This window comes from Scyliorhinus canicula, chromosome 6, assembly GCF_902713615.1.
Source record: "Scyliorhinus canicula chromosome 6, sScyCan1.1, whole genome shotgun sequence".
NCBI classification, from domain to species: domain Eukaryota; kingdom Metazoa; phylum Chordata; class Chondrichthyes; order Carcharhiniformes; family Scyliorhinidae; genus Scyliorhinus; species Scyliorhinus canicula.
The window spans coordinates 179,051,512-179,078,805 of NC_052151.1; the positions used below are offsets into that span (position 1 = coordinate 179,051,512).

Consider the following 27,294-nt stretch of genomic DNA (forward strand, 5'->3'; position numbering starts at 1 on the left):
GGTGACTTGATAGAGGTGTACAAGGTGATGAGAAGCATGGATAGAGTGGATAGCCAGAGATTTTTCCCCAGGGTGGAAATGGTTGGCACAAGAAGACATAATTGTAAGGTGATTGGAGGAAGGTATAGGGGAGATGTCAGAGTAGGTCCTTTAGACAGAGAGTGGAGGGTGCATGGAATGCACTACCAGCAGAGATGGTGGAGTCAGAGTCATTAGGAACATTTAAGTGACTCTTGGTTAGGCACATGGACAGCAGTAAATTGAAGGGATGTAGGTTAGGTTGATCTTAGATTAGGATAAATGGTCGGCGCAACATCGTGGGCCGAAGGGCCTGTACTGTTCTACATTCTCAACCTTGCCCCTCGTCTGAGGTGTGGTGACCCTCTGGTTCATCAGACTAGAGGAAGGTTTGTAATGGAGTTTCCCAGTTCCCAGGGTTAGGATTGGGCCAGTTGCTCTTCTTGATTATATATTAATGACCTAAACCTTGGTGTACGGAACATAATTTCAAAATTTGCAGATGATACAAACTCGGAAGCACTGAACCATGAAGAGGATAGTGTAGAACTTCAAAAGGATATAGACAAGTTGGTGGAATGGACAGGCAAGAAGCAGATGATATTCAATGGAGGAAAGTATTAAATGTTTCATTTTGGTGGGAAGAATACAGAGAGCGAATATAATCTAAGGGAAATGCAGGATCAGATGAAGGACTTGGCGTACGTGTGTAAATTATTGAAGGTGGCAGCGCAAGAGTGTGATTAATGAAACATATAGTACTTTGGATTTTATTAATGGGGCTTAGAGAACCAGAGCAAAGAGGCAATGTTAAACGTGCATAAAACATTGGTTTGGCCTCAAATGGAGTATTGAGTCCAGTTCTGGACACTACATTTTAAGAAAGATGTGAAGAGGGAGTACTGAAAAGATTCACGAGATTAGTACCATGGAGAGTAATCTCAGTTACACAGATAGTTTAGTAAAGTTGAGACTGTTTTCCGAAGGGAAGAGAAATTAACATATTCAAAATCACGAGATGCCTGGACAGAGGAGATAGGGAAAAATTCCCTAATGAGAATGAGACGGCACAGATTTAAGGCAAAAAAAGAAATGGAGATACGAGGAGAAATATTTTCATGCAGTAAGTGCTTAAGAACTGGAATGCGCTGTCTGAGAATGTGGTGGAGGCAGGTTCTATTGAGGCATTTAAGAATGAACTGGATTATTATCTGAGGAGGAAGAATATGCAGGGTTATGGGATAAAGGCAGGGAAATGGCTTTAGATTAATTGATCTTTTGGAGAGCTAGCACAGATAGGAAGGCTGAATGGCCTCTACTGTGCTATAATTCTGCAATAACCTGGTATACTTGGTTCTCAGTTCTACCCAACTTGCAGTCTGTACTAGCTAGCTTAGGGGCAACAGCAAAGGCACTAGCAGAGTGGCAGTAAAGGGAGCACAAAAGCTTTCACCCTGAGACAGGATAGCTGGTGCATCCTTCAAGGTGCCTTGCTATTCTCCAGGCACTTCCAGAATCGTCACAATCTGTTGACAGGCAGATTGCTGGACTACTGAGAGCCAGTTTGCCCATTTGAACACAGATCTGCAACACTGATGGCAGCAGGTTAAGCCTGCAAAACAGCAAGCTGAGTTTGTATGGCACCAAGCATGGATCTCATGACTTCAGTCTGAGCTTCCACTGCAGCACTGCTGCATGGTTTCCCCCAGTGATCCATGTGAAGCTGATCTGTGGTCACCAGATGCACTATCAAAGCTGGCCCTATTAGTACAGTCATGAAGTTGGGCACCACTGCAAAAAATAAATTCCAAGCTCTACGTGATCTCCTCTGTCAGATTGGAGATGGACTCTTCCACGTTCCTTGACAGAAGGCCATCTGGCAATGCACCAAGTATCTCATTGTATGTGTTCATCACCCTTCTCCTGCAGGTAATCCCAATGAAGTCCTCATTTGAGACCATGCAACAGAACCCATCAGCAACCTTTGAGGAGCTGGCACACAGGCTAACTTTCAGAAGGGTCCTCTGACCTGGCTACAGACCATTTGTGCCTGTAACGCCACATTTGCAAATTCTGACACTAGATTAACCTAGCTGGTAGATATAGTGCTAGTATCTTGGCTGGTGGCTGGGATTGTGATATTAAGGTGACAGTGCCTCATCACTGACGCAGGGTTGCTCTTCTTTTTTCCTCAATCCTACATTGCGGCTGTACAGTCGGATGTTCCAGGGTACCTGAAAGCATAAAGACAGAAGAGGAGGAGGTGAGGGGAGTGGGTTAGGGAGGGAAGAAGATTGATGGTCACATCACCTTCACCTTTCACTTCACGAGGATAAGGGTAATGAATGAGTTGAAAAAGGGCATAAGACAGTCACCTGCCGTCATCCTGGTTGAATAAGCAGCACTGGCTCATTAATGCAGTCCCATGATTCTCAGCGTTGTCTCCTTGAAGGGTCTTATGGGAATGGTGCTGCATGCTCTTGTGCCCTTCTGAATCTTCATGCTGTCATGGGGCACCTTCTGTGAGAGGACAGAATGTTGGTCATTTTGTTGCACTTTGTTTTGTTAATGTTCCTGCCACATTTAAATAGCTGGAGCTATGTAGAGGAAGTAGGTGCGTAGAGGAAGCTGGCATGATTGGAAGGTGCCTGTGGGTGAATTAGAGTATGTGAAGGTAAGGCATGGGTCCTGAGTGCTGGTGAGTACTGCTGGGTGAGTGATGTGCTACAGAGATTGATGATGTGTTGAGTATGTAATGATATTTCAGAATACATTCATTAGCCTTGACCATTGTGTCCAAGGTAATTTGAATGCTTGCAGCCCTGCTGATAAGGCATTCCCTTCCTTGGTCAATTGCTCCCACTCGCTTTGAGGTCTGCTGCTGCAGAAACACAGACTCTCTTCTCGACTCCATCAGAGTGCCTTCATTGCAGCATCACTAAATCTTGGAGGGCTCTTGTTTGCCTGATGTAACTATTATCTTCACCTTCAGTGTTTCAAAGGACAAAATTTCAGGCGAGCGTTCGCCATCCGGAGAGCCCGAGTGTAGCCTATTTCCCGCCGACTCTCAGCCCACTGCCATTCCACACTCAATCGAGCAGTAGAGGGACTTTCATCTGCTTTTTTTAACCCCTGTCTTGGAGACATGTCGGCGAATCAGATTGGCTGACAGCTCTCCAACTCTTCCAGGATCAAGGCTGTGGAGGACAGAAGAGATACTGTAGTATTCTGCCTGGAACAAAGTCCTGGGGCCGTTCTTAAGGTGAGTCCAGAGGGCAGCATGGTAGGAAATCCTGGAGGGAATCCCATCCATGCAATTTTACTCTTATTCCTCGACCACTTCAGAACCCAATATACATTTTTCGATTGTAAAATTGTGCCCAAAGTTCTTTCTCACCAGCTTTCAATTCAATTATGCAGCTTCCCTTTAAGAGAGACAGATAGCCTTCAAAAGCTAAATCCTGGGTGATTGGGAGGTCGGGCAACCATGGCTGGGTAGGTTGGGAGGGATGGCCGGTATTCCTATGTCCTGCAGGGGTGGGTGCCCAACTATGAAGTGGCCTTTTTTTTCCAATTTTCCACCTTGCTCTGTGCCCACCAGCCTAGAATTTGAGACTGGGTGGGAAAAGGCTCCTAAGTGGCCCTAAAGTCACGATTTAAGCGCTTTAATAGGATAGGGTTTCCCACCCGAGGTCCCGCCTGCTCCATCGTGAAATTGTGTCTGAGTCAGGACAGGATTGATCCATGCAATTTTACACTCTGCCCCACCACCTCAGAACCCGGCTGCGTACCTCGCAGAGTGCGCCACGCTACATATCGACGGCCTCAGGACGTTGCCGGAGCCCTGCCCCTGATCGGCCGAGTTCCCGGTCTCACGTGTGGGACACGTGTGGTCTCAACCATAGGGAAGTCAGCTTGGCGGCTGCAGACTCAGTCCAGCTCCGCTACAGTCGGGAGATGGGCGATCCGAGGGCAGCGGGTCATTATTCAGGGTTGGGGTCACTATGGGGGTTGGGCAGGGGCACGCGAGCCGGCCAAAGGGGGGGGCACTATTTTGGGGGCCAGGTCCGCGTGGCTAGTGCCATGTAGCACATCTAGCATGTAGCCACTGCAGGCCGCCGCAGTGCACATGCGCGGCCACCGACCCGGCAATTCTGCAGAGTGTATCAGCAGCTAGAGCCAGGTGCTCTACGCTGCCTTTCTGCTAGTCCCCAGCAAAACGGGGAATCGGTGGCCATTTTGCACCCACCATTCCCATGCCGGCGTGAGGACACAGCCCCAGAATCGGAGAATCATGACTAAGGGGGATTTCTTTCAGGCTCTAGCAGCATGTTCTAGATTAGTTTCCTTGGGCCCTATATCACTGACATGTGTCCAGGTAAGAGTTGTTCCTGGGACCACTACAGAAAAGGAATTCCACTTGAATCCTCACAAAGAAGTATAAATCTAACATCATGATTTATATGTGAGTAACAATAGAACTTTGGGATTTTTCGGAAAACAACTTTAATAGTGCATTATATACCTTTATAACACACATAAGAAATTGGGCCTTTCCACACCACAAACTACAGCAGCAAAATGAACTTCCAAACACTCACCTCTGACTGTATATCCTTGATGCTAAAGGAACATTTAAATGATACCTAAGAAATGAATATAAATGCTAGTTAAATATGTAGATGGTGCAAGAAGTTGACATCAATTATAATCTAAAAAGCATTCATCAGTAATATTAATGAATAAGAAACAAGGTACCAAATCTAAGTGAAAATATTCATTGGAATATTCATTGAAGTTTATCCATATAACTATATAAGGGATATAACTTTTGACAGTGAATACAATGAAAAGTCAATTAAGACAATTGTTAGTTGGTTGTGAAGGCCTTCGACATGACTACAAGACTCAAGATCCTAATAAATCTCATTCTGCATATGTACCACAGGTAAAACTACCATTGTGATTTAATGATAAATGTAATTGCGAATAATGCTTTCTGGAAGGCATTAGGACAATTCAAAGGTTTTTATACTATATTTCCTTTCACTGTAATGCTATAACAAAATAATGAAGGTTACTGAACACAGCACAATTGTACCTCGGGAAATTTACAGATGGGTGTTCCAAGAGTATGTTATCCCATTGGAAGGAACATTCTGGAGGAAAGTGAAGGGTAAACATGAACACTGTGAGCCTCAAACCTCTTATTTGTAAGCACTGAATAAGCATTTCGGCCACTCTCCTAAAGTAACTTTAGTAAACCTTATTTTGTTGCTTGGACATAATAAAATTGCATCAGTTGCATCTTACATTCAATTTCATCATGATAAAAATCAATATAACTGTTTCCGTCTCCTCTCCACAAGTGAAAGAAAGCTAAACTTTAATGAAGGGAGGAGATTATGGCAAACAGAAATGTGTACTTTGCAGTACTGCAGTAATGGTGAACACTTGGAGACTTACATTACATAAATAACTGTACGCAGCAAATCAAACAAATAATCAACTTGCAATAAGAAATATTCAGAATTATGGTATAAGACCTTCACACCGTTAATTTGTCACCCAATATTTTATGAAGCTTTCCTAATTTCAGGATTAACTATGTACCTGTCGGTTCTGAGACTAGAACTTGCTTGCTAAATATGTTAAAATAGGTCACTATGTTAACATTAAGAGGGCTTTGGACAGAGTGCAAAATGGCCAATAGTGAGTAAGCAACTCATTTTAATTCCTTCTACATCAAGCACACCGTAAAGCAGGCTGCTACTTCATTTTCGTATATTTTGTGTTACCAAGACACTCCCTATATGGTTGTAAATTTTAGGTATAACAAAATACATTAGTCTGTTTTTGAAGGATGTGGCTTTCCAGTTTATATTATTAAACTAATACTTTTAATAAGAAACAAAAAAATAAATGATCCAGATTTTTTCCAGGAAGAAATTAATCGTACAAGCCATGTGTCATAGTTGTTATCAGACACATATTTCTTAATTTGATTAACAAGAGACTGTTTTGCCATTTGGCAGTACAGAACTTGAATATTGTCAAAGATACATGTTGTCAAAGCTTTTGCCTTGTAGTCATCACGATGAACATAAGAATGCCACATGATCACAATTTATACTACAGGAGAAAAGGGTGCCGAATGGTTGGCAAGTCAAATATTGTCAATGCCAAGAACGTAGTCCATATATTCATAACCATTGGTTGATCGCTCAAACAACGTGTTAGAGTCATGGGGCTCAATTCTCCGGAAAAATTTCTAAGTGTGGTAGCGAACGGGAAATGCCGCAAGCTTCTTGGTGCTTGGCCCGATGAGGCTGGTAACGCTGTTCAATGTAATTGATCCACTTTGAGGCCCATGAGCTTCTCGCCGCAAACGAAGGCTCGCCAGCCGATTCGCCGGGACCGCGTTCGCCAGCCATCCTGCTGACAAGGTCAAGCAGCAGTTGCACATCCAGCCCCACTCAGCTCGCAGCCATGACGCTGAGAGGATTGGCCCCAAAATGTAGGGATGCAGACCTGGGGATGCTCCTCGAGGCGGTGGAGGCCAGAAGAGATGTACTGTTCTCCCAAGGGTCCCGGAGTGTGGGCCACAGGGCAGCCAGTGCCGCCTGGGACAAGGTGGCAGCAGCCGTGAGTGTGACCCGGAGGACTGGCTTCCAGTGCTGGAAAAAAGGTTAACGACCGGACAGCACGGGTGAGAAGACACCAAGGCCTTCCCCCTCACCGCCCCCCAGACATTTCCCACCCCCACGCGAGTATCCACCCCCCCTCATCTAGGCGAAGGCTAAACCATCTGCCCCCACACCCGCCTGCAACTCTGGCCGGTCTGACACCCCGATAGTGGCTTCTAGGGGACCAGGCTCCATATCCATATGCAAGACGCCTGAGATTGTACCGAACAAGGTCCTCCAAAAACTTTCCAGCTTCAGACAAGACCAAAACCCCCTCAATCAGTCGGCCTATCCTGGATTTTGTGAGCTGCGCCCTATACATGACCTTCAGTTGTATCAGCCCCAACCTCACGCACGAGGTTGTGGCGTTCACCCTGCACAGCACCTCACATCACAGTCCCTCTTCTATTACCTCTCCCAGCTCTTCCTCCCATTTCACCGTAACTCTCTCCGGAGACACCATATCCTCCTTCAGAATCCTCCCATAAATCGCCGATAGCATTCCCTTCTCCAACCCCTCCTTGCAGATAGTACCGCCTCCAACATCAAGGAGGCCGGCGTTATCGGGAAAACCTTCCTTGCAAAATCTCGAACCTGCAGGTACCTAAACCCTTCCTCCTACACCTACCCTTACTTCTCTCTGAGCTCCTCCAAGCTCGCAAATTGTATCCCAAGAAACAGATCTTTCATAGTCTTAATTCCCCTCTCCTCCCATCTCCAAAACCTCGCATCCATCCTCCCTGGCTCAAATTCATGATTCCGCGTAATTGGTATCCCCACTGACCCGGCCCCCAGCTTAAACTGCGTCCAGATCTCCAAAGTGGCCGCCGCCACCGGATGCACCGAATACTTTCTGGAGCTATCGGCTGCAGCACCGTTGCCAGCATCCTCAGGCCCAACCCCTATATGAGCCCTCCTCCATCTTAACCCATCGGGACTACCCCCTACCCAGCCCTGCACCTTCCCTGTCCAGTAATAGTGACCAATTTGTCCACCTCCTTGAAGACTTTGGTAGAAAAACTGGCAGGTGCTGAAATAGGACAGAGGGAGGTTGTCCCACCTTGCCAAATCGGCATTCACCCTCCCCACCAAACTCTCTCTCTCACTAACCCCCCCCCCCCGACACTCTTCTCTCTCTCTCTCTCTCTCTCTCTCCCCCCCCCCCCTTGCCGACAGCACCTTTGCCAATATCGGGACATGTACATTCAATGCGGATATGGGCCGATACACCACACACTCCTCTGGAGCTGGCCAGCCACCGCCTACCCCAGGACCACATCCACCCAATGCAGTGCATGGTCCGAAATCAATATCGCTGAATATTCCGACCCTTTGACCCTAGCAAGTGAAGGTTGGCTAGTGTGGAGGCCCCAGCCCAGGCCTCCCCTCCTAATCCCATCCCCCATGACTATGTCTCTGAAAACAATGACAAACAAAACCAGTGCAAAAAACCGTGCCCCAGAAAACCTCCACATCCTCAAAGTTCAATATTCTCCTACCCATTGTAACCCATAGCAGAGTGTTAATTTCCCCACCAACCAACCCAAAAACCAAACTCCTAACACCCTTCAACATACAAAACAAATAAACATCCTGAAACAAGAAATGAGTTTGTACATGGCATTTCACCCCCCTTTCCTCAGTCCAGAACGAAACCCCAGTCCCACCTCCCATTTTAACCCCAGTCCTTCAGCCTTCACGAATGCCTTCGCTGCCTCCACCATTTCAAAGTAGAAGTTCTTCAAATTGTAGGTCACCCTTAACTTCGTCGAGTAGACCATGCCAAACCTCATCCCGTTGCTGAAGAGTGCCACTTTCACCCGACAAAAGGCCACCAGCCTTCTCGCCAGCTCCACGGTTAAGTCCTGGTATATAAGAATATCAGGAGGCCGATGAATGACGGGAGGCCATTGGATATGGGGTCGCTCCTATTCATTGTCTGGAAATAGGGCTTATATGGTGATGATTGGTTTCTCGCCACACCTAGGGGAGGGGATGGTTGCATCGCAAACTGGCGCCTGGCTGGGTTCTCGTTTTCGGCCTCTCCCACTATTCACTGGCCTCGTTTCGCTCGAGCGAGAGCGCAACAAGGTCTGAGAACTGCGCCCATAGAGTTTGTTTTGATTTTCATAACAGGCAGACTGTACTCAAATGCTTAGAAAACCCAAAACAAAACATCTACTGTAAGATGTGATTCTGCTTTTCGGCAGCTCTTGCTAAAAATGTGCACCAATAGCTACAATAACAACCATTTTCAGATAATCAGTCAAGCTCCAAATGCTGCTCATTTATGTCTGAGTGAACCAACATAGTCATATACAAGGACCTGTTCTCCGCAAACAAAAGGAATATGTTCAAGCCTAGTGCCTTTTTTGAATTATCTGGAACCTATATTTCCCAGCTGTTTTCTCCAGTTGGCTTTCCAAACAATCAGCACCCGTCTCTCCTAGAGTATAAATTGGTTTAATTGTTTGAAATTTGGCATTCTTGGGTTTGTCCTGACGAGTACAAGATGAAAAACTTTGGCAACATGTCGGTCTTTTCAGCAAAATTTTTTTGTATTCTTTCGAATAATAGAGTTCACATGGAGTAGACTTCGCTGGTTAATCAATACTATTATGAACTGTGGCTTCTACTTAGTTCATATATTTTAAATATATATTCATTCTTATAACCTCAGATATTTCCATAATAAAAGTGCCAAAAACATATTGAGCTATGAAGTATATAAAGATGATCAATCCAAAATTTATTTTTCAGTTAAATGGGTACCTGTATTAGCAACAGTCGTTAGAAAACATACTGCAACTATAGTTATAAATTATATGTACATAACAATGTACAACAAAATGTTAGTATGCATTGCATGTGCTATTTCCTATGAGGTCCAATTCTAGGATCTTGTGCTACCAGCAGGGAGTCACACCAAGAGCAAGCATATTTGGTGCAACAAGACTATTTCCAATCCATGTTCCCTTCAAGCATGGTTTCCCCACTGGAAGTACTGGATTGGAGATATATTCATGAGAATTTATAAAGTAATAAAAATGTATATTCACATATGAAAGATATTACATTCAATGTCTATTTTAAAGCTTGACACAGCACCTAACTGGTTACTACAGAAATACTAGGTGGCAGTAGTTACCTTTTGCCGTTTCTCACCTTCACTGACTTGGAATCTAGTAGGTTACTGGGAAGGTCAACCTCTCCTTCATAGAGACATAAAGGAGCACTGCACAGCATGCAGGGCATAGAAAGAGGTCAGGAAATTAAAAAGTAAGCTTCAGGTATTTGCCACGAACTACTAAATATGTTGGAAAGAAGAGTCAAAATCAGGTTCAGTTACAAAGCTGCTGATCTCCATGCAGAATCTAAATTGAAAATTGGCATGCAATAGTATGCAATATGAGGAAGGCTATTAGTTAAGTCAGCAGAAGGAAGATAAATAACTGTTGTCAAACATAGCATACAACCTATTATAGCGTAACAATGAGTTTAATTTTTCTAAAACACCATATGAACCCAGAAGTATTTAGCGTTGCAAAGTTAGCACCTTGAAAGTTTACTAAAAATATATGAAATTGGTTTCAGTTGACAGTAGGATTCAATCTTTATACAAATTAATATTCTATGTGGCTTTGTTTAAATGTACTGTTATCATGTTCAATGATTATATGGCCGAATGAAAAGTTCAGGGCATATGCAAATCATTATAGGAAGAGGATTTTTTAGATACTGGTTTTAGAACATTAGTCGAATGTTACCTCTTATTCCTCCTTTAAAATATGCGCAACTCTATTACTATGAAAATGTAGACCAAGGAAAGAACTTGCAGAAACTTTAGTGAATTCTACATTGCAACCATTTTGGCCCTCTCCATTTACTCTTCATGATGTTTTCCTAAATTTCTGCTTCCCAGAACTCTCTCATACAAATAATAATATCTGGGAGTGAATACTAATATTTTTGTTTCATTTATGCTTGGATCTTCTTTATTTAAATTCTACTAAATTGATTTTATATATTCCTTCCGAGTTCTGCTGAAGGTTATATACCCAAACATTTACAGATTACAGGTTAAGCTGTTTACAGATGCTACTAATTTTTTTTAAAATCATTTATGGGATGTGGGTGTTGCTAGTTAGGCCAGCATTTCTTGCCCATCCCAAGTAGAAGGTGGTGGTGAGTTGCCGCCTTGAACCACTGCAGTCCTCGAGGTGTAGGTACATCAATTGTGCAGTTAGGGAAGGATCTACTACATATTTCCAACATTTGTGTTTTTAGTCTTTGATTCGAGCTATTTAATTTTCAGACTATTTTCCTTTGGCTCAGATGTGGATTTTCATCTTTCACTATACAATTTCTATTTCCATGCAACTTTCCAACATGCACACAAACTTAACTCCTACATCTTTTTATCACTTCTACCTGTATGTAGCAGAGATGCTTTTCATTCAGTTGGACTAAATTGAAACATTTTGTGCAGATTGTTGCTTAGCACAAAGTCAAGCTAGTGGTAAGTGTCTTGTTTCAATTTGCAAACAGACCAACCCCTTTCAATGTGGATATATCACCTAACCATGTCTTCTTTCCACTTAAAAATTGAATTGTTGTCCTTAATGGAAAGGTTTCTGAAATACCAATACTATACCTATACAAGGCAATATAATGATAGTTATCTTTGGAATATATGTAACTAAATTTCACGGTTTAAAACAAAACAGAAAGCAAATGTACCAATATAGTAGATTACCCTGCTGTTTCTGCACAAGTGACACTAAAAATACCATTAATTGGTTTTCTCTGTTTTAAAAATGATTATTTTATCTGCTTAAAAATATAAATCTCACAAATACATTAAGTAACAGCGAAAAAATATTCCCACAGAAGCACTGCATTGGTAACCAGTGTCAAAATGCAAAATGTAGAATGCAGAATATAATGGTTACCTCGGATGGATCAGTTTCTTTTTGGTGAAGAGAAGAACACCGCTTTGCACACCAATCTTGTTTACTTGGAAAGACACTGTCCTTGATGACCATCACCTCTGTACATGCATCTTCTATGGCCTTATTATATTCATCTGCTTGAAACTCTTCCCTTTCAGTGGCATGATAATTCCCCTCTTTCAGCTGTAAACCTCTGACATATATTTGACAGGCCTCCAAGTCTGCTTCCCACACTTTCTCAAGCAGTTGGCTTCCATAACTGAAACAAGAGTCAAGGGAGGTTAGAGGTATCCTGCCAGAGTCACAGACTTAGATCATAGATACAATCATAGAATCCCTACGGTGCAGAAGGTGGTCATTCGGCCTATTGAGACTGCGCCGGCCCTTCGAAAGAGTACTCTACCAATGTGTCCTCCCATGCCCTATTCCAGTAACTCCACAACCTAACCTACACATCCCTGGACATTAAGGGGCAATTTAGCATGGCCAATCCAACTAACCTGCAAATCTTTGAACTGCGGGAAGAAACCCACGCAGACACGAGTAGAACGGACAAAATCCACACAGCGAGGCCGGAATTGAACCAAGGTCCCTGGAGCTGTGAGGCAGAAAGTGCTAACCACCATGCCGTCCTAGAGCTGCCAGTTACACCACAAATGACCTACTTGTTGAAATTAAGATGATACTGTTTAAATTGTTATTCAAAGTATATTTGCGATCATTTAATTAGTTACATAAAAAAATAATTCAACTACATTTTTAAAAATCCTACTATTAAATCCACTTCAAATTATTGCTTCATAATATAAAATTGACAAAAAGCTGGAACTGAAAATGCTTCTCCCCGACATAAGATTATAACAACTGTTTTGACTTGCAACCATGTAGTTTCTAATTAAATCTCTCAGAAACAAGACAAGGGCTGGATTCTCTGATTTTGAGGCTGTCTGGAGGAAGTGTCTGGTTTTACAACAAAAAGAAAATCAGTGAGGCCCCAGCACAATGCTCCGACCGGTGAGGGGCTAGAAGCCATACACACGGCCTTCCTGATATAAACGGCTGAAGAATTGCCGGTTCCTAGGATGTGCATACATGCAGCGACAACATGCAGCAGTCGCGCGCACAACATGGCGCCGGCAGCGCGCGGACCCAACCTGCCAGATTGTGCCCCCCTGGACACCCCCTCACCACCACCGGGACACCCCCCACCAGTTGGTCTGGGTCCCGAGATCAGACGCTTCGTAACTGTGAACAGGCACCAGGGGCTAGATGAATACACCCACCTGCCCTCTGAGGTTTCCGGCAAGTGCGCAATGTTCCAGCATGTAGTGGAAAATATCCTGCAAAGCCTATCCCGTGTTGCAGTCTATCTAGATGACGTCTTGTTCACAGGCTCATCCAACCAGGAGCACCTGCAAAACCTGGCCAAGGTACTGAGGCATTTTGAGGAAGCCGGCATCTGCCTCCAGTGGGAGAAATGTGTCTTCAAAATCGCCAGAGTATCGTGCCTCAGCTATAGAAGAGACCACCATGGTTTACACATGGTGGAAGAAAATGGACAGGAAATTCGGCTAGCTTCCGTACCAGGTGACCTAACAGAACTCCGATCATTCCTGGGCCTGATCAATTACTGTGGCAAGATCCTCCCAAACATGGTCGACTCTTTAGCCCCCCACCAATCTCTGTTAAAGAAGGGGAAACACTGGGAGTGGGCCCCGAGAACAGCAGGCAGCTTTCGCCAAGGTGAACAACAGCTCTCCTCATCAAGACTGCTAACCCATTTCAATCCATCACGGCAACTCCTGTTGGCCTGCGTCGCCTCTCCGTACGTGGTCAGGGCTGTGCTGGCCCACACCATGGATGACAATTCTGAACGTCCCATCGCCTTCGCCTCATGAATGTTGTCTGACTCAAGAGAAGCAATATGCACAGATCCAGAAGGAGGGTTTGGCAGTCATGTTCGGGGTCAAGAAATTTCATCAGCATGTTTATGGGCATCGCTTCACCATTCTCTGGCCCTTCAATGAAGAAGCAGGTGGACCCAGACTGACTCTCCGTTATCCCGTGTCTGCCACATGGTGCAATATGGGGCTCAACACCCAGGTTTTACCACAGGACCCGAAGGCCTACACCACTAAGATGCAGGAGCTTAGCATAGAAGACGGCATGCTCCTTTGGGGGAACCGTGTGGTAGTTCCCGAACTCCTGATCGACCTCCACAACGGACACCCAGGCGTGACCAAGATGAAAATGTTAGCTCGCAGCTATGTTTGGTGGCATTGATGTCGACATCAAGCAGGTGGTCCAGTGCTGCGTCCAGTGTCAGGCACACCTCCTGCAGCCCCACTCTACTGGTAGTCTCGCCTCCATATCGACATTGTGGACCCCTTTTAAGGAGCAATATTCCTCATCCTCGTCGATGCCCACTCCAAGGGGATGGAGGTCCTTAAGATGCAGGCAACAATAGCCCAGGCCACCATAGAGAAACTATGGCACATCTTCATCACATACAGCATACCTGAGGTGCAGGCCTCCGTCAATGGTACGTCATTTACGAGTGCAGAATTTGCGCTGTATGTGTCTGCCAACAGAATCTGTCACATGAAGACCGCCCCATACCATCTGGCTTCAAATGAGTTGGCCAAGCGGGCTTTTGACTCTTGTCCTTCCAGACATTGGCTGGAAAGTCCACCATGCCCAGGTCCGAACTGAGGTGGACACAGGCCGCCGCAATCCACTATGCAAGTTCGCCCGAGTGGGAATTTTGACGTAGATCGCTTGGATCCTGGGCATCATGTTGGCAAAAACGGGACCAGTTTCCTACCGAATATGGACACAGGGCCGCGTGTCTAACCTCCAAAGACGCGTGCCAGATACTCCAGACGTACAGGCCACTGATTTGGACATCCCAGCTCCACCGTCCTCGCCGCCGTCCTCGGCTCCGATGGTTATCGAGGAACCGAGGTCATTTCTGAGAACACCGAGATGCCGGACGAGGCACTCCAATGCAGAAACCGATATGGATGTTCTATCACAGCCAGAGGCACCTGTGCCAGCACTCAGGGCCACGCCAAAGACACTGCCGCCACCCAGACTTGCATCACGTAAATGGCGCTCCTCGGTCCGATATACACCTCCTGACGCCGCATGGTCTGCGCCTGAAAGTTGTCCACAGGCGAAATAGTCAAAAGACCCAGCACACTTACCCATGGATGTGGACGATGCTCTGGACTTGGGAGGGAGGAACGGTATAACCCCAATGGAAGTCCCAGGATGAGGACCATACGGTTTCCCATGACCTCCCTGGAATATGAACCACTTTAAGAGGGCAGGGCTGCCCCTTAACAAGGAGAGCCCAAACTCGTATAAAAATCGCAACGTGGATGTAGGTCAAGGAAGGAGACCCTAATGGGAGTGGAGGAGTTTTGGATTTGTATTGCAATAAACTCGTTAATTTCTACTTATCATCTAAATGTTCTGCTTACCGTGGATTCAACATTTTAAACGTTGCATTTTTAAAATGTTTTTGATTCATAAAGTCTTTTTATTGGAGGTTCGCATTTTTACAGAAGTCGCATCAATCAAACAAAACAAAAAAGACAGACACCGGTAACAAGGTACAACAGGTCCAGCGCACAATGATAGTTAATGCAAGAATGGGAACAAATAAGACCAGATAAATCAGGGACAAAATCACTAATATATTCCCATTACTGTTAAAAGACACGTCTGAAACACAAAAGGCAACATCACAAACCTACATTGTCCCCAGAGCTACAAAACAAAATGTCAGAGGAAGAAAAAAAATAACGGGGCAGCACAGTAGCTAGGGCAGTTGCTTCACAGCGCCAGGGTCCAAGGTTCGAATCCCGGCTTGGGTCACTGTCTGCGGAGTGTGCATGTTCTCCCCGTGTCTGCGTGGGTTTCCTCCGGGTGCTCCGGTTTCCTTCCACAGTCCAAAGATGTGCATTTTAAAAATGTTTTTGATTCATAAAGTATTTTTATTGGAGGTTCGCATTTTTACAGAAATCGCATCAATCAAACAAAACAAAAAAGACAGCCACCGGTAACAATGTACAACAGGTACAGCGCACAATGGTTAGATGGATTGGCCAGGCCAAACTGCCCTTAGTGTCTTAAAAAAAAGAGGTTGGGTTGGGGTTACTGGGGTACAGGGATAGGGTGGAGGGTGCTCTTTCCAAGGGCCAGTGCAGACTCGATGGGCAGAATGGCCTCCTTCTGCACTGTAAATTCTATGATTTCATGATACTGAGAATCCCAAAACTAAAGAGGAAATTGACTTAATACTCACAGCACAAATTAAACTCATCTCCAGGCCCAGACTGGAACAGGCAGTCATGAGATAACTCCAGGGGGACAAGGGGAGAACCGGGCACCACCAAGCCTCAAAGCTCAAACAAGGGTCTCCCTTAAAAAGATACACCCATCCCATCCAAGGAGCAGCAGGATACTGATCACTGATCCCGGAGCCGACCTTGACTTAATCCAGCACTGTCACCAATTAAAAACTCAGGAGAACTATCACAAGGATTACCATCACGCCCTTCAGTCAAAGATGGAGACCCATATCAGGAGAAACAACTGACTCATTCATAGACATAGAATTTACCATGCACAAAGTAAGGCCAGGCAGAATATCTGGAGCTGGAGCATCCCTACCCAATGATCTGAAGAAGTTCTATGGCTGCTTTGAGCAGTCAGCCTGTACATCAGTGCCACCCGCCCCAACAGCCCTGGACACACCCATACCCACTATTACACTCAGAGGTAAGAGCTGCCTTCTTGAAAGTGAATCCGCGGAAAGCGACGGGCCCCGATGGAGTCCCTGGGCAAGCACTCAGAGCTTGCGCAGACCAGCTGGCAAGTGTATTCGCAGATATCTTCAACACCTCACTCCTCCGCTCTGAGGTCCCCACCTCATTCAAGAAGACCACCATAATACCAGTACCAAAGAAGTACAAGGTAGCCTGCCTCAACGACTACCGACTGGTGGCCTTGACGTCGTTATCATTAAATACTTTGAGCGGCTAGTCATGATAAGGATCAATGCCAGCCTCCCAGGCGGCCTCGATCCACTATAGTTTGCCTATCACCGCAACCACCACTGCAGATGCTATCGCTGTGGCTCTACAATCAACACTCTAATACCTTGACAACAAGGACACCCACGTAATACTGCTGTTCATAGACTACAGCTCTGCCTTCAACACCATTTTCCCAACAAAATTAATAACCAAACTCTGCAATCTTGGACTTGACCCTCCCTCTGCAGCTGGATCCTTGACTTCCTCACCAACAGACAGCAATCTGTCAGGATAGGTAACGGCACCTCATCCACAACAGTTCTCAACACCGGGGCCCCGCAAGAATGTGTGCTGAGTCCTCTACTGCAGTCCCTATACACACATGATTGTGTGGCAAAATTTAACTCCAACTCAATCTAGAAGCTTGCGGATGATACGACTGTGGTGGGCCGTATCTCAAACAACGACGAATCAAACTACAGAAGGGAGATACATCACGGTTGCATGGTGTACCGAAAACAACCTCTCTCTAAATGTTGGAAAGACCAAGGAACTGATCATCGACTTCAGGAAGCGTAGCACGACACACACTCCCATCTGCATCAATGGCTTTGAAGTGGAGATGGTCGATAGCTTTAAGTTCCTGGGAGTCACCATCACCAACAGCCTGTCCTAGTCGACTCACGTTGATGAAACAGTCAAGAAAGCCCAACAATGTCTCTACCTCCTACGGAAGCTAAAGAAATTCGGTATGTCTGCATCAACTCTCACAAACTTCTACAGATGTACCATAGAGAGCATCCTATCCGGCTGTATCACAGCTTAGTATGGCAACTGCTCAGTCCAAGATCTCAAGAGCTGCAGAGTGTGGTGAATTCAGCCCAATGCATCACACAAGCTTGCCACCCCCACATTGATTCTGTATACACTTACCGCTGCCTCAGGAAGGCAGGCAACATTATCAGAGACCCCTCCCATCCAGGCATCGCCTTCTTCCAGACCCTTCCATCAGGCAGAAGTCTGAAGACCCGCACATCCAGACACAGGAGCAGCTTCTTCCCCACAGCTACAAGACTCCTCAACGACTCCCCTCGGACTGATCTGTTCCCTGTGAGAACACTATTCACAACGCCCTATGCTGCTTTTGCTCATGCATTTGCTTTGTTTGGCCACTTGTTCCACACTATAACCAATCACTCTTGTCGATGTACCTTTGTCAATGTGCTCTGTTGATTATTCTTTTTGTCTACTATGTACGTACGGTGTACGTTTCCTCGGCCGCAGAAAAATACTTTTGACTGTACTTCGGTACATGTGACAATAAATCAAGTCAAATCAAAATCATAAAGAGGCCATTCGGCCTATCGAGTCTGCACTGGCCCACGGAAAGATCACCCTCCCTAAGCCCATACCTCCACCCTATCGCCGTAACCCCATCTAACCTTTTTGGACACTAAGGGCAATTTAGCATGGTCAATCCACCTAACATGCACAACTTTGGACTGTGGGAGCAAACCGGAGCACATGGAGGAAACCCACGCAGACATGGGGAGAACGTGAAGACTCCACACAGACATGACCCAAGCCGGGAATCGAACCTTGGACTCTGGAGCTGTGAAGCAGCTGTGTTATCCACTGTGTCGTGCCCTCCTAAAGAGGAGCTGCATGTGCAAGTCCTCAACAAGGCAACAAACCGTCTGCCTGGGCCTGAAAAAGGAAAGGCACCAAACAAAAATAAGAGACTAACTCACAGTTCCTCGAACATAGCGAGGACAGAACTAATCCTACAGAATCTTCCACTGCTCAGGCTCTGCTCATCCTCCCATCAAGGATATATTAGGATGGGGGCAGCACGGTGGCACTGTGGTTAGAACTGGGACTACGGCACCGAGGACCCGGGTTCAAATCCTGGCCCTGGATCACTGTCCATGTGGAATTTGCACATTCTTCCCTGCCCGTGTCTGCGTGGGTTCCACCCTCACAACCTAAAAGATATGTAGGTTAGGTGGATTGGCCACGCTAAATTGCCCCTTATTTGGGAAAAAAATAATAATTGGGTAATCTAAATTTATAAAAAAAACAAAAAAAAGGACATATTAGGATAATAATACAAAACTCCGAACTCAACATTCAGCACAACATGATATAAACTTATTAAATCAAGATAACCAATGATGCAGGACATCACACCCAAACTTCCTTGCAAGCAAATACATTCACAACATCAACAGACAACACATAATTGTCAGGGTTCAAAATCCAGGATAAGAACTGAGATGTGGGGCAGTTATCAGGATAAAGACTTCTTCACTGGCGCACAAAGAAAGTAGAATCAAGGATAAAACAGGATCAAAATGGTGAGTAACCTTCAGGATCTTCCACGGATTCCAACGATCAAAGCACAAAACCTCATTGCTTCCAACATGCGGTCTCACTCAAACCCAGGCAGTCAACAACTCAGGCTCCAGCGGGGAGAATGACCCAGTCGGCTCAGTCATCACAAACCCCTCATTACCGACATTAGGAAAAGGACAACACGGGACCAGGGTTCAGGAAGCCAATCCCACCACCAGCCTCGAAGACAGGATTAAATGTGCTTCATCGACATTGTTCACTTTTCAACAAGAACCTCTTTGTGCGCCTTCAATGCCTCCATAAAAACGGCTTGCGACTCTTGAAATTTGGGTTTGATGACACGCACCGTAGATCAGAGACATTCGACAGATTAATATCATCGTAAGCAGCCATCATTCGTCGGTATACACCACACTGTTAGGGTGGGAGACCGCCCAAAAATAGCTTCGTCACTGAAGACAAGGCCCCATCCCAACTCCCTCCAACCGCCATGGATCAATGAGGATTTAAGCATTTTGTCTCGACTCAATAGTGCCAAAACAAGGACCAACAAATCCCAAAACATGGTTAAAAAAAATGAGGTAAACCAAGACATAAAAGAAATGTCCACATGGATTTAAAAAAAGGTTAAATAATGAGTAGAACCGGAGCTCTGAAAACGCAACCACTCTCGTATTCCCATTATGTGACCTTCCTGCACATTAAACATTCTTAAAAAATATCTTTTCTTAATTTGATTAATGCTTTCTACAAAATACCCTCTAGAACTTTGATACAATCAGTTAAAATTTACTTAGATTAGGAAATCTAAATTAAAATTCAGGTGTATACAAAATATTTCTATGTTTGTGGTTATTACGGTAAGAGTTGAGAGGTCCCATACTGTTTTGTTTTAGGACATAAAAATGTTCTGATCTTCAGTTAGTTTGTTTAGATTAGATGATCCAGTTGTTTTTCATTGAATCATGCATTTTAAGAATGTAAATCAAGTAACAAATCACTACTATTTGCATTGCTAAACACAAACATAAGGATGAAGAGTTGGTTATTTATCTCGAGTCTATTCCCTCATTCAATGTTGTGGAGATGCCAGTGTTGGACTGGGGTGAACACAGTAAGAAGTCTTACAACACCAGGTTAAAGTCCAGCAGGTTTGTTTCAAACACTAGCTTTCAGAGCACTGCTCCTTCCTCACTCCACCCTGAGGAAGGAGCAGTGCTCCGAAAGCTAGTGTTTGAAACAAACCTGTTGGACTTTAACCTGGTGTTGTAAGACGTCTTACTGTGCTCATTCAATGTGACCTAACTCTATATACTTACCTTTGCCCATATACCTGAATATCCTCTGATTAACAAAAATCCATCAATCTCAGAATTAAAATTAATAACTGACATCAACTGCATTTCCAAACATCTACCACCTTTTTTATTTAGAAATGTTTCACATCTTCATGCCCGAAAGGTCTGTCAGGGTGCCAGACTGAGTGCCAGGGTACCACTCTGCCCAAAGGACATGCACCTGGGGACCTCCAATCCCCTGGGAGACCGCCACTAGTGCCGTTCCGTCTGGTCCCCATTTCTGGAGATCAGTACTGAATGACGCTCCCCCGAGGTCTCCGAGGCGAAGGTGAAAGATCCCACACCTCGGGAATCATCACATTGAAGTGAGACTAGCTGTCTCATTCTAATTTGCAGATTTGCTAAAAGGTCATCTTGTGCACAATGGGCAGGAATTACATCGCAAGGTCGGGTGAGATCGCATTAGATCTCGCGAGGCGTTGTGAGATGGGTAGATTCCGGGAACAGTCTCCCAGCTTTTATCAGCCAAGGTGCGCTGCGGCAAGCTGCTTTGCAGGTTCAAAAACACGCTACTGTATAATATGAAATAGTGATGTATATTATGCATTTCACTTGGTTAATGAAAAATATTTGTATTTTCCTTTTAAGCAATCAATGTGGTATCTCCTATTGTAATCCAAAGCTAGTACTTTCATATTATATTGTCACGTTAAATGTTTACTGCAGAATTCAACTGCCTAAATATTTATAGTTCAGAGGAAAAACAAATGCTTCGACTTACATTTCAAAGTGGAGAATTAAAACATATTAGAAACAGTACAATGACAAGTAATTTTAAAATCTAAAAATACAAATGTTACAAAATAAAAACAATGGCCAGGGTTTTTCTCTTCCGAACGGGTGGGCGCCTTCGGTGGCGTTAATGGAAAATATGAGACGGCCCTAGGTGCATTTCGCAGTGGCATAATTCCAGGACGGGATTGTACTTCCCCTGTCAATGGCAGACTGCGTTTCCTGACATCAAAAATCGTGAACTCAATGTAATAAATTTCCATATCATTACTGAGACTAGATGCCAAAACTATTTCCACACATCAGATTTAGATCCCACGTTGGTGGGATTTAAGAATTAAGTGATTTACAATTGCTTTTAAAAGGCATGCACCGAATGACCTGAATTTCGTGGGGTACTTGGAGGTGAGTTCACACAAGTTAGCACAGGGCTCGCAAAGATCCCAATCTCAATGCAAGGAAGCGGCTCAGCGGATTTGAAGGGATCGCAGGCAGTACCCATTGCAGCGTCTTTGCGGTTGCTTTGTTGTGCATGGGCAACAGTGCGAGGGGGAGGAGGGGGGCGTGCAAGGCAGCACAGATTAAAGATTGCAGGCAAACACATGGAGAGGCATGCGGCGGTGGGAGTGAAGAAAACAGCCAGTAAATGGGAAAACATGTCAAAGATGAGCACTCTATTTTAGCTGAGATCGTTTAGCTTGGATTCAATTGACATGGTTGGAATCGGGTTCATCGAGCTATTGTGCCCACTCAAATAGCAGTAATGTCAGAGAGTGCCAATGACTACATTTAATCCCATGCACGCAGACACGTTTGCTGTGGCTCAACTTCTCTTGCGGGGTCACGAGGGGGCATCGTGAGCTGTATGGGTCATTCATTGCAAGGTTTGGGAGGGGTTTCGGTGGGGGAGTTGGGGGATGCGGAGAATGGAGGGAGAAATGGGTAACATGGGGGGGGGGGGGGGAGAAGCATCGGCGGCACTGTTGCATATGGTCGGGCCAGGGCATGGAACGGTGTTGGGCTGGCCAGTGCCAGGGGGCCGCTGCAACCCACCAATGCAGTCCAGTGGCGATCATTCTCCGTCTTACGGCACTGTGTTCCAGTCTTCCTGATGACGCTCCCCAAGCTGATGGCCTTTGCCACTTCCTCCCAGGCAGCACCGGCATCCCAACTGATTTTGACCGTGTCCAACAGTCTGGCCAGGACTGCACCGCCAAATCATGGGGCTGGTCTCCTCGGTGGCATGGCTGCAAGCTGCGTGGTGTTGGATGTGCAGGAGCGGTTTAAGTGCCACTCTCTCTTATTAGTTGGGGGATGGTGAGCACAGTCTCAGTGAATCAGCCAGTGGGGCTGTCATTTGCAGAGGGAAACCCGTGGGTCCCCGTTTAGTGGTCCAATTAACATTTTATACCGGTGGGTTTCGCTGGGTTGAGCTACCACACTTCAAAACCGTTCCATTAAATCGTGCCCAAGAGTCTACAAGGGATTCTGTTAGGTTAAGTGAGAATAGAAAAATTTGGCTGAAAGCATATAATGTGGGAAAATGTAAACTTGTCCACTCTGGCAGGAACACTATAAAAGTAGGATATTATTTGAATGGACAGAGACTACAGAACTCTATGGTAGAGGGGTCTGGGTGTTACAATATATTAGTATGCAGGTATATCAAGTGATTTTGAAGGCAAGTGGAATACTGTCATTAATTGCAAGGGGAATTGAGTAATAAACTAGGGAATATTTACTGCAGCTGTTTGGGCATTGGTTAGGCTGCATCTGGATTACTGTACACAGTTTTGGTCTCCTTACTTGAGAAAGGATACAACAGCATTATAAGAACTTCAGAGAAGGTTCACTCAATTAACGATGAAGGGGTAATGTTACGTGGAAATGTTGAGCAGGTTGCACAATTATGGATTGATGAATAAAGATGTGCATAAATCAAAATCTCAAATGCTGCAAACTGTTACTGAATTATCCAACAGAAAGCCTTACCTATGAAGTTTGTCTTCTAGGACTTCCATATATTTAAAAACATTTTCCTTTAGGTTATTCTCTGCAAATGAAAGAAAGATCTGAACCATCAATATCTAATAATTGTTTGGGTAAACATAATAATACCAAACATTGGTATATGTTGGCTATCTTCGACATTGTGGTAATTTTAAGAACCAATTTTCAACTGCAAGTTGATCATTTCAATAACAAGTTAAAAGCCACACTATATTTGGCAATCTAACTGCCACTCAGCCAGAAAAAGAATTGCACTTCTTGCAGAATTTGTAATGTAATTATTGATTACATTGGGGTAGACATCAGCGGGGATCTATTTCTGGGCCCAAACTTTGCATTGCAAGAGCAGCTACATCCATACAGAGCAAGGCCCGAGGCAGGTTTGAAACCGGGCCTCAGTTTCTGATGATATTTGGAATTCCACAAGCAGGATCACCAGGAAGACACAAATACTTCCCAGGAACGCTTGGGAACCAAGAGTCCAGTGAGAAGGAGGAATTGAATGAAATTAGTATCACTAATAAGGTAGAGAGATTCATGGGACTGAAAGCCGATAAATCCCCAGGGCCTGAAATCTACATTCCAGGGTGCTAAAGGGGGTGTCCATGGAAATAGTGGATGTCTTGGTTGACATCTTCCAAAATTCTGTAGATACTGGAAGAGTCCCAGCAGATTGGAGGGTGGCAAATATAACCCTGCTATTTTAAAAAGGAGAGAGGGTAAAAACAGGGAATTACCCAGTAGTCTAACATATTTAGTAGGGAAAATGCTAGAGTCTATTATGAAGGATGTAATAATAGTACATTTAGAAAATATCAATGGGATTAGACAAAGTCAACATGGATTTATGAAAGGGAAATTATGTTTGACAATCCTACTAGGGTTTTTTGAAGATGTAACTAATAGAATAGATAAGGGTGAACCCTGTGGATATGGAGTATTTGGATTTTCAGAAAGCTTTTGATAAATTCCTACAGTAGAGATTAGTGTTCAAAATTAAAGCACATGGGATTGAGGGTAATATACTGGCATGGATTGAGAATTAATTAACCGAAAGGAAACAGAGGAAGAATAAATGGGTCTCTCTCAGTGGTAGGTGGTGATCAATGGGATCCTGTAGGTGTCAGTGCTTGGGCCTCAGCTATTCATAAGAGTATGTCCTTTTGGTCTCCATTTGTTCCCATTTAATTGGTTTACTGTATTATTTGTAGACACATTATTTTTTAAAATATTTTTATTCAGAAAATGTTCAATTTATAACATACAAAAAGGTCCAACTGATTCATACAACCCAGCCCACCTTTCCCGTATTTACACCCTCTTTTTTAAACAAACAATTCTATTGAGGTATTTTTCGGCATTGTAAAGTTACAAATAACAAAAAAAAAGCAAAAATGTGCAAACATCAACGTAAAATCAATACTTCAATCAAACCATACTGCACAAGCCCGCTCCTCTCCCATAGACACTACCCGCCTATTTATCCCCCCTACTCTACTCTAATCTCCCTTCCCCCCCCCCCCCCCCCCCCCGGACATTCACTCTCCCGCGAAGAAGTCGATGAATGATTGCCACCTTCGGGCGAACCCCAGTACAGATCCCCTCAAGGCAAACTTAATTTTTTCCATACCCAGAAAAGTTGACATGTCCGAAAGCCACAGTTCGGTCTTTGGGGGTTTTGAGTCCCTCCATGCCAGCAATATTCGCAGCCGGGCTATTAGGGAAGCAAAGGCCAAAACATTGGCCACTTTCTCGCCCTAGACTCCCGGGTCTTCCGAAACCCCAAAAATTGCCACCCCATGGACTCATCACCACCCTTGTTTTTAGCACCCGGGACATGATCCCCGCAAATCCCTCCCAGTACCCCCTAAGCTTAGGACATGCCCAAAACATGTGAACGTGGTTCGCTGGTCCTCCCGCGCATCTAGCGCACTTATCCTCTACCCCATAGAATTTGCTCATCCAAGCTACCGTCATGTGGGCCCGGTGAACGACCTTAATTTGAATCAGGCAGAGCCTAGCACATGATGCGGTTGAGTTTACCCTACTCAGGGCTTCTGCCCACAGCCCGTCCTCCATCTCCCCACCAAGCTCCTCCTCCTATTTGAGTTTCAGTTCCTCCTCTTCCCCCTTCATGAGCACCTTGTAAATATCCGAGACTCTACCCTCTCCTCCTTCTCCTCTAGAGACTATTCTGTCTTGGATCCCTATTGGCGGGAGGCGTGGGAAGGTTGCGGACAAAGTCCCGCATCTGCAAGTACCTAAAGTCATTACCCCTTACCAACCCAAATTTCTCCTCCAAGCCCCGCAAACTCGCAAAGCTGCCCTCCAGGAACATATCGCCCACCCTCCTCACCCCTGCCAGTTCCCGGGGGCAAATTGATGATTATTACATATTGGAGCCCAGACAGACACACCCACCTCCCCTACATGCCTCCTCCACTGGCCCCATATTCGCAGGGCCGCCCCCACTACCGGCTGGTGGAGTACCTGGCCGGCGACAGCGGTAGGGGAGCCGCGACCAGGGCTGCCAAACTGGTGCCCCTGCACGACGCCGCCTCCACCCGCTCCCAAATAGACCCCATACCCACCATCCACATCCTTATCATGGCTATGTTAGCCACCCAGTAGTAGTTGATCAGACTCGGCAATGCCAGCCCTCCCTCGCTGCGGCTCCTTTCAAGCATCGCCTTCTTCACCTGCGGAGATTTTCCCGCCCAGACAAAGCTCATGATGATTTTGCTAGTCCTTCTGAAGAAGGACCATGAGATAAAGATCGGGAGGCACTGGAAGATGAACAGGAATCTAGGGAGGATTGTCATCTTTACAGTCTGCACCCTCCCCGCCAGTGACAACGGGAGTGCATCCCTCTTCATTTGTTCCACCACTCTGGTCAAATTTAACTTGTGCAACCTGCCCCAGTCTCTTGCCACCTGTATCCCCAAGTACCGGAAACTTTCCTCAACCAGCCTAAATGGCAGCTCCTTCAGTCTATTCTCCTGGCTCCTTGCCTGCAACACAAACATTGGGGCCTCACGGTAGCATGGTGGTTAGCATCAATGCTTCACAGCTCCAGGGTCCCAGGTTCGATTCCCGGCTGGGCACTGTCTGTGTGGAGTCTGCACGTCCTCCCCGTGTGTGCGTGGGTTTCCTCCGGGTGCTCCGGTTTCCTCCCACAGTCCAAAGATGTGCGGGTTAGGTGGATTGGCCATGCTAAATTGCCCGTAGTGTAAGGTTAATGGGGGGATTGTTGGGTTACGGGTATACGGGTTACGTGGGTTTAAGTAGGGTGATCATTGCTCGGCACAACATCGAGGGCCGAAGGGCCTGTTCTGTGCTGTACTGTTCTATGTTCTATATTCTATCTCACTCTTGGCCATATTTAATTTGTACCCTGAAAACCGGCCGAACTTCCTCAATGTTTCCAGTATATTTTCCATCCTGGCCAGTGGGTCCGACACGTACAGGAGCAGGTCGTCCACATAGAGAGAGACCCTATGTTCTACTCCCCGAGTCATTCCCTTCCACCCCTTCGCAGCTCTACGCAATCGCCAATGGCTCTATGGCCAGCGCAAACAGCAACGGGGAGAGTAGGCACCCCTGTCTGGTCCCGTGATGTAGTCTGAAATAATCTGACATTACCCGTCCTAACGCTAGCTTTTGGGGCCTGGTACAATAGTCTGACCCAATTCACCAGTCCCTCCCCGAACCCAAACCGTCCAAGCACCTCCCACAAATAGCCCCACTCCACCCGGTCGAAGGCCTTCTCAGCGTCCATTGCCACCACTACCTCCACCTCCTTGCCCATCGGGGGCATCATGATCACATTAAGCAATCTTCTCAAGTTAGCTGTCAGCTGCCTGCTTTTCACAAACCCTGTCTGATCGTCCCCGATCACCTCCAGTACGCAGTCCTCAATTCTAATCAGCAGGACCTTTGCCAGGAGCTTGGCATCCGCATTGATTAGGGAGATTGGCCTGTATGACCCGCAGGATTCCGGGTCCTTGTCCCGCTTCAATATCAACAAGATAGTGGCTTGCGACATCGGCGGCGGCAGGGTCCCTCTGTCCCTTGCCTCATTAAAGACCCTAGTCGAGGCCGGTCCCACTATCTTCGAGAACTTCTTGAAAAACTCTAC

At 45.5% G+C, this 27,294-nt stretch overlaps 1 protein-coding gene across 17 annotated transcripts in view; it reads right to left on the bottom strand.

Annotated features, from left to right (window-relative positions):
- Positions 1 to 27,294, bottom strand: part of disc1 (DISC1 scaffold protein) — a 201,561-nt gene that overhangs the window by 41,356 nt on the left and 132,911 nt on the right. For 6 of the 17 annotated variants that reach the window (XM_038800517.1, XM_038800516.1, XM_038800510.1 and 3 more), the window contains 3 exons: positions 23,139 to 23,199; positions 11,657 to 11,915; positions 4,620 to 4,664 (listed from right to left, as the gene is read on the bottom strand). In XM_038800517.1, the coding sequence (XP_038656445.1) occupies positions 4,620 to 4,664; positions 11,657 to 11,915; positions 23,139 to 23,199 (365 nt within the window). Of the gene's footprint in view, positions 1 to 2,208; positions 2,253 to 2,393; positions 2,539 to 4,619; positions 5,178 to 9,869; positions 10,012 to 11,656; positions 11,916 to 23,138; positions 23,200 to 27,294 lie in introns of those variants that run through there. The other 11 variants (XR_005461044.1, XR_005461042.1, XR_005461046.1 and 8 more) reach the window with 11 other exon arrangements.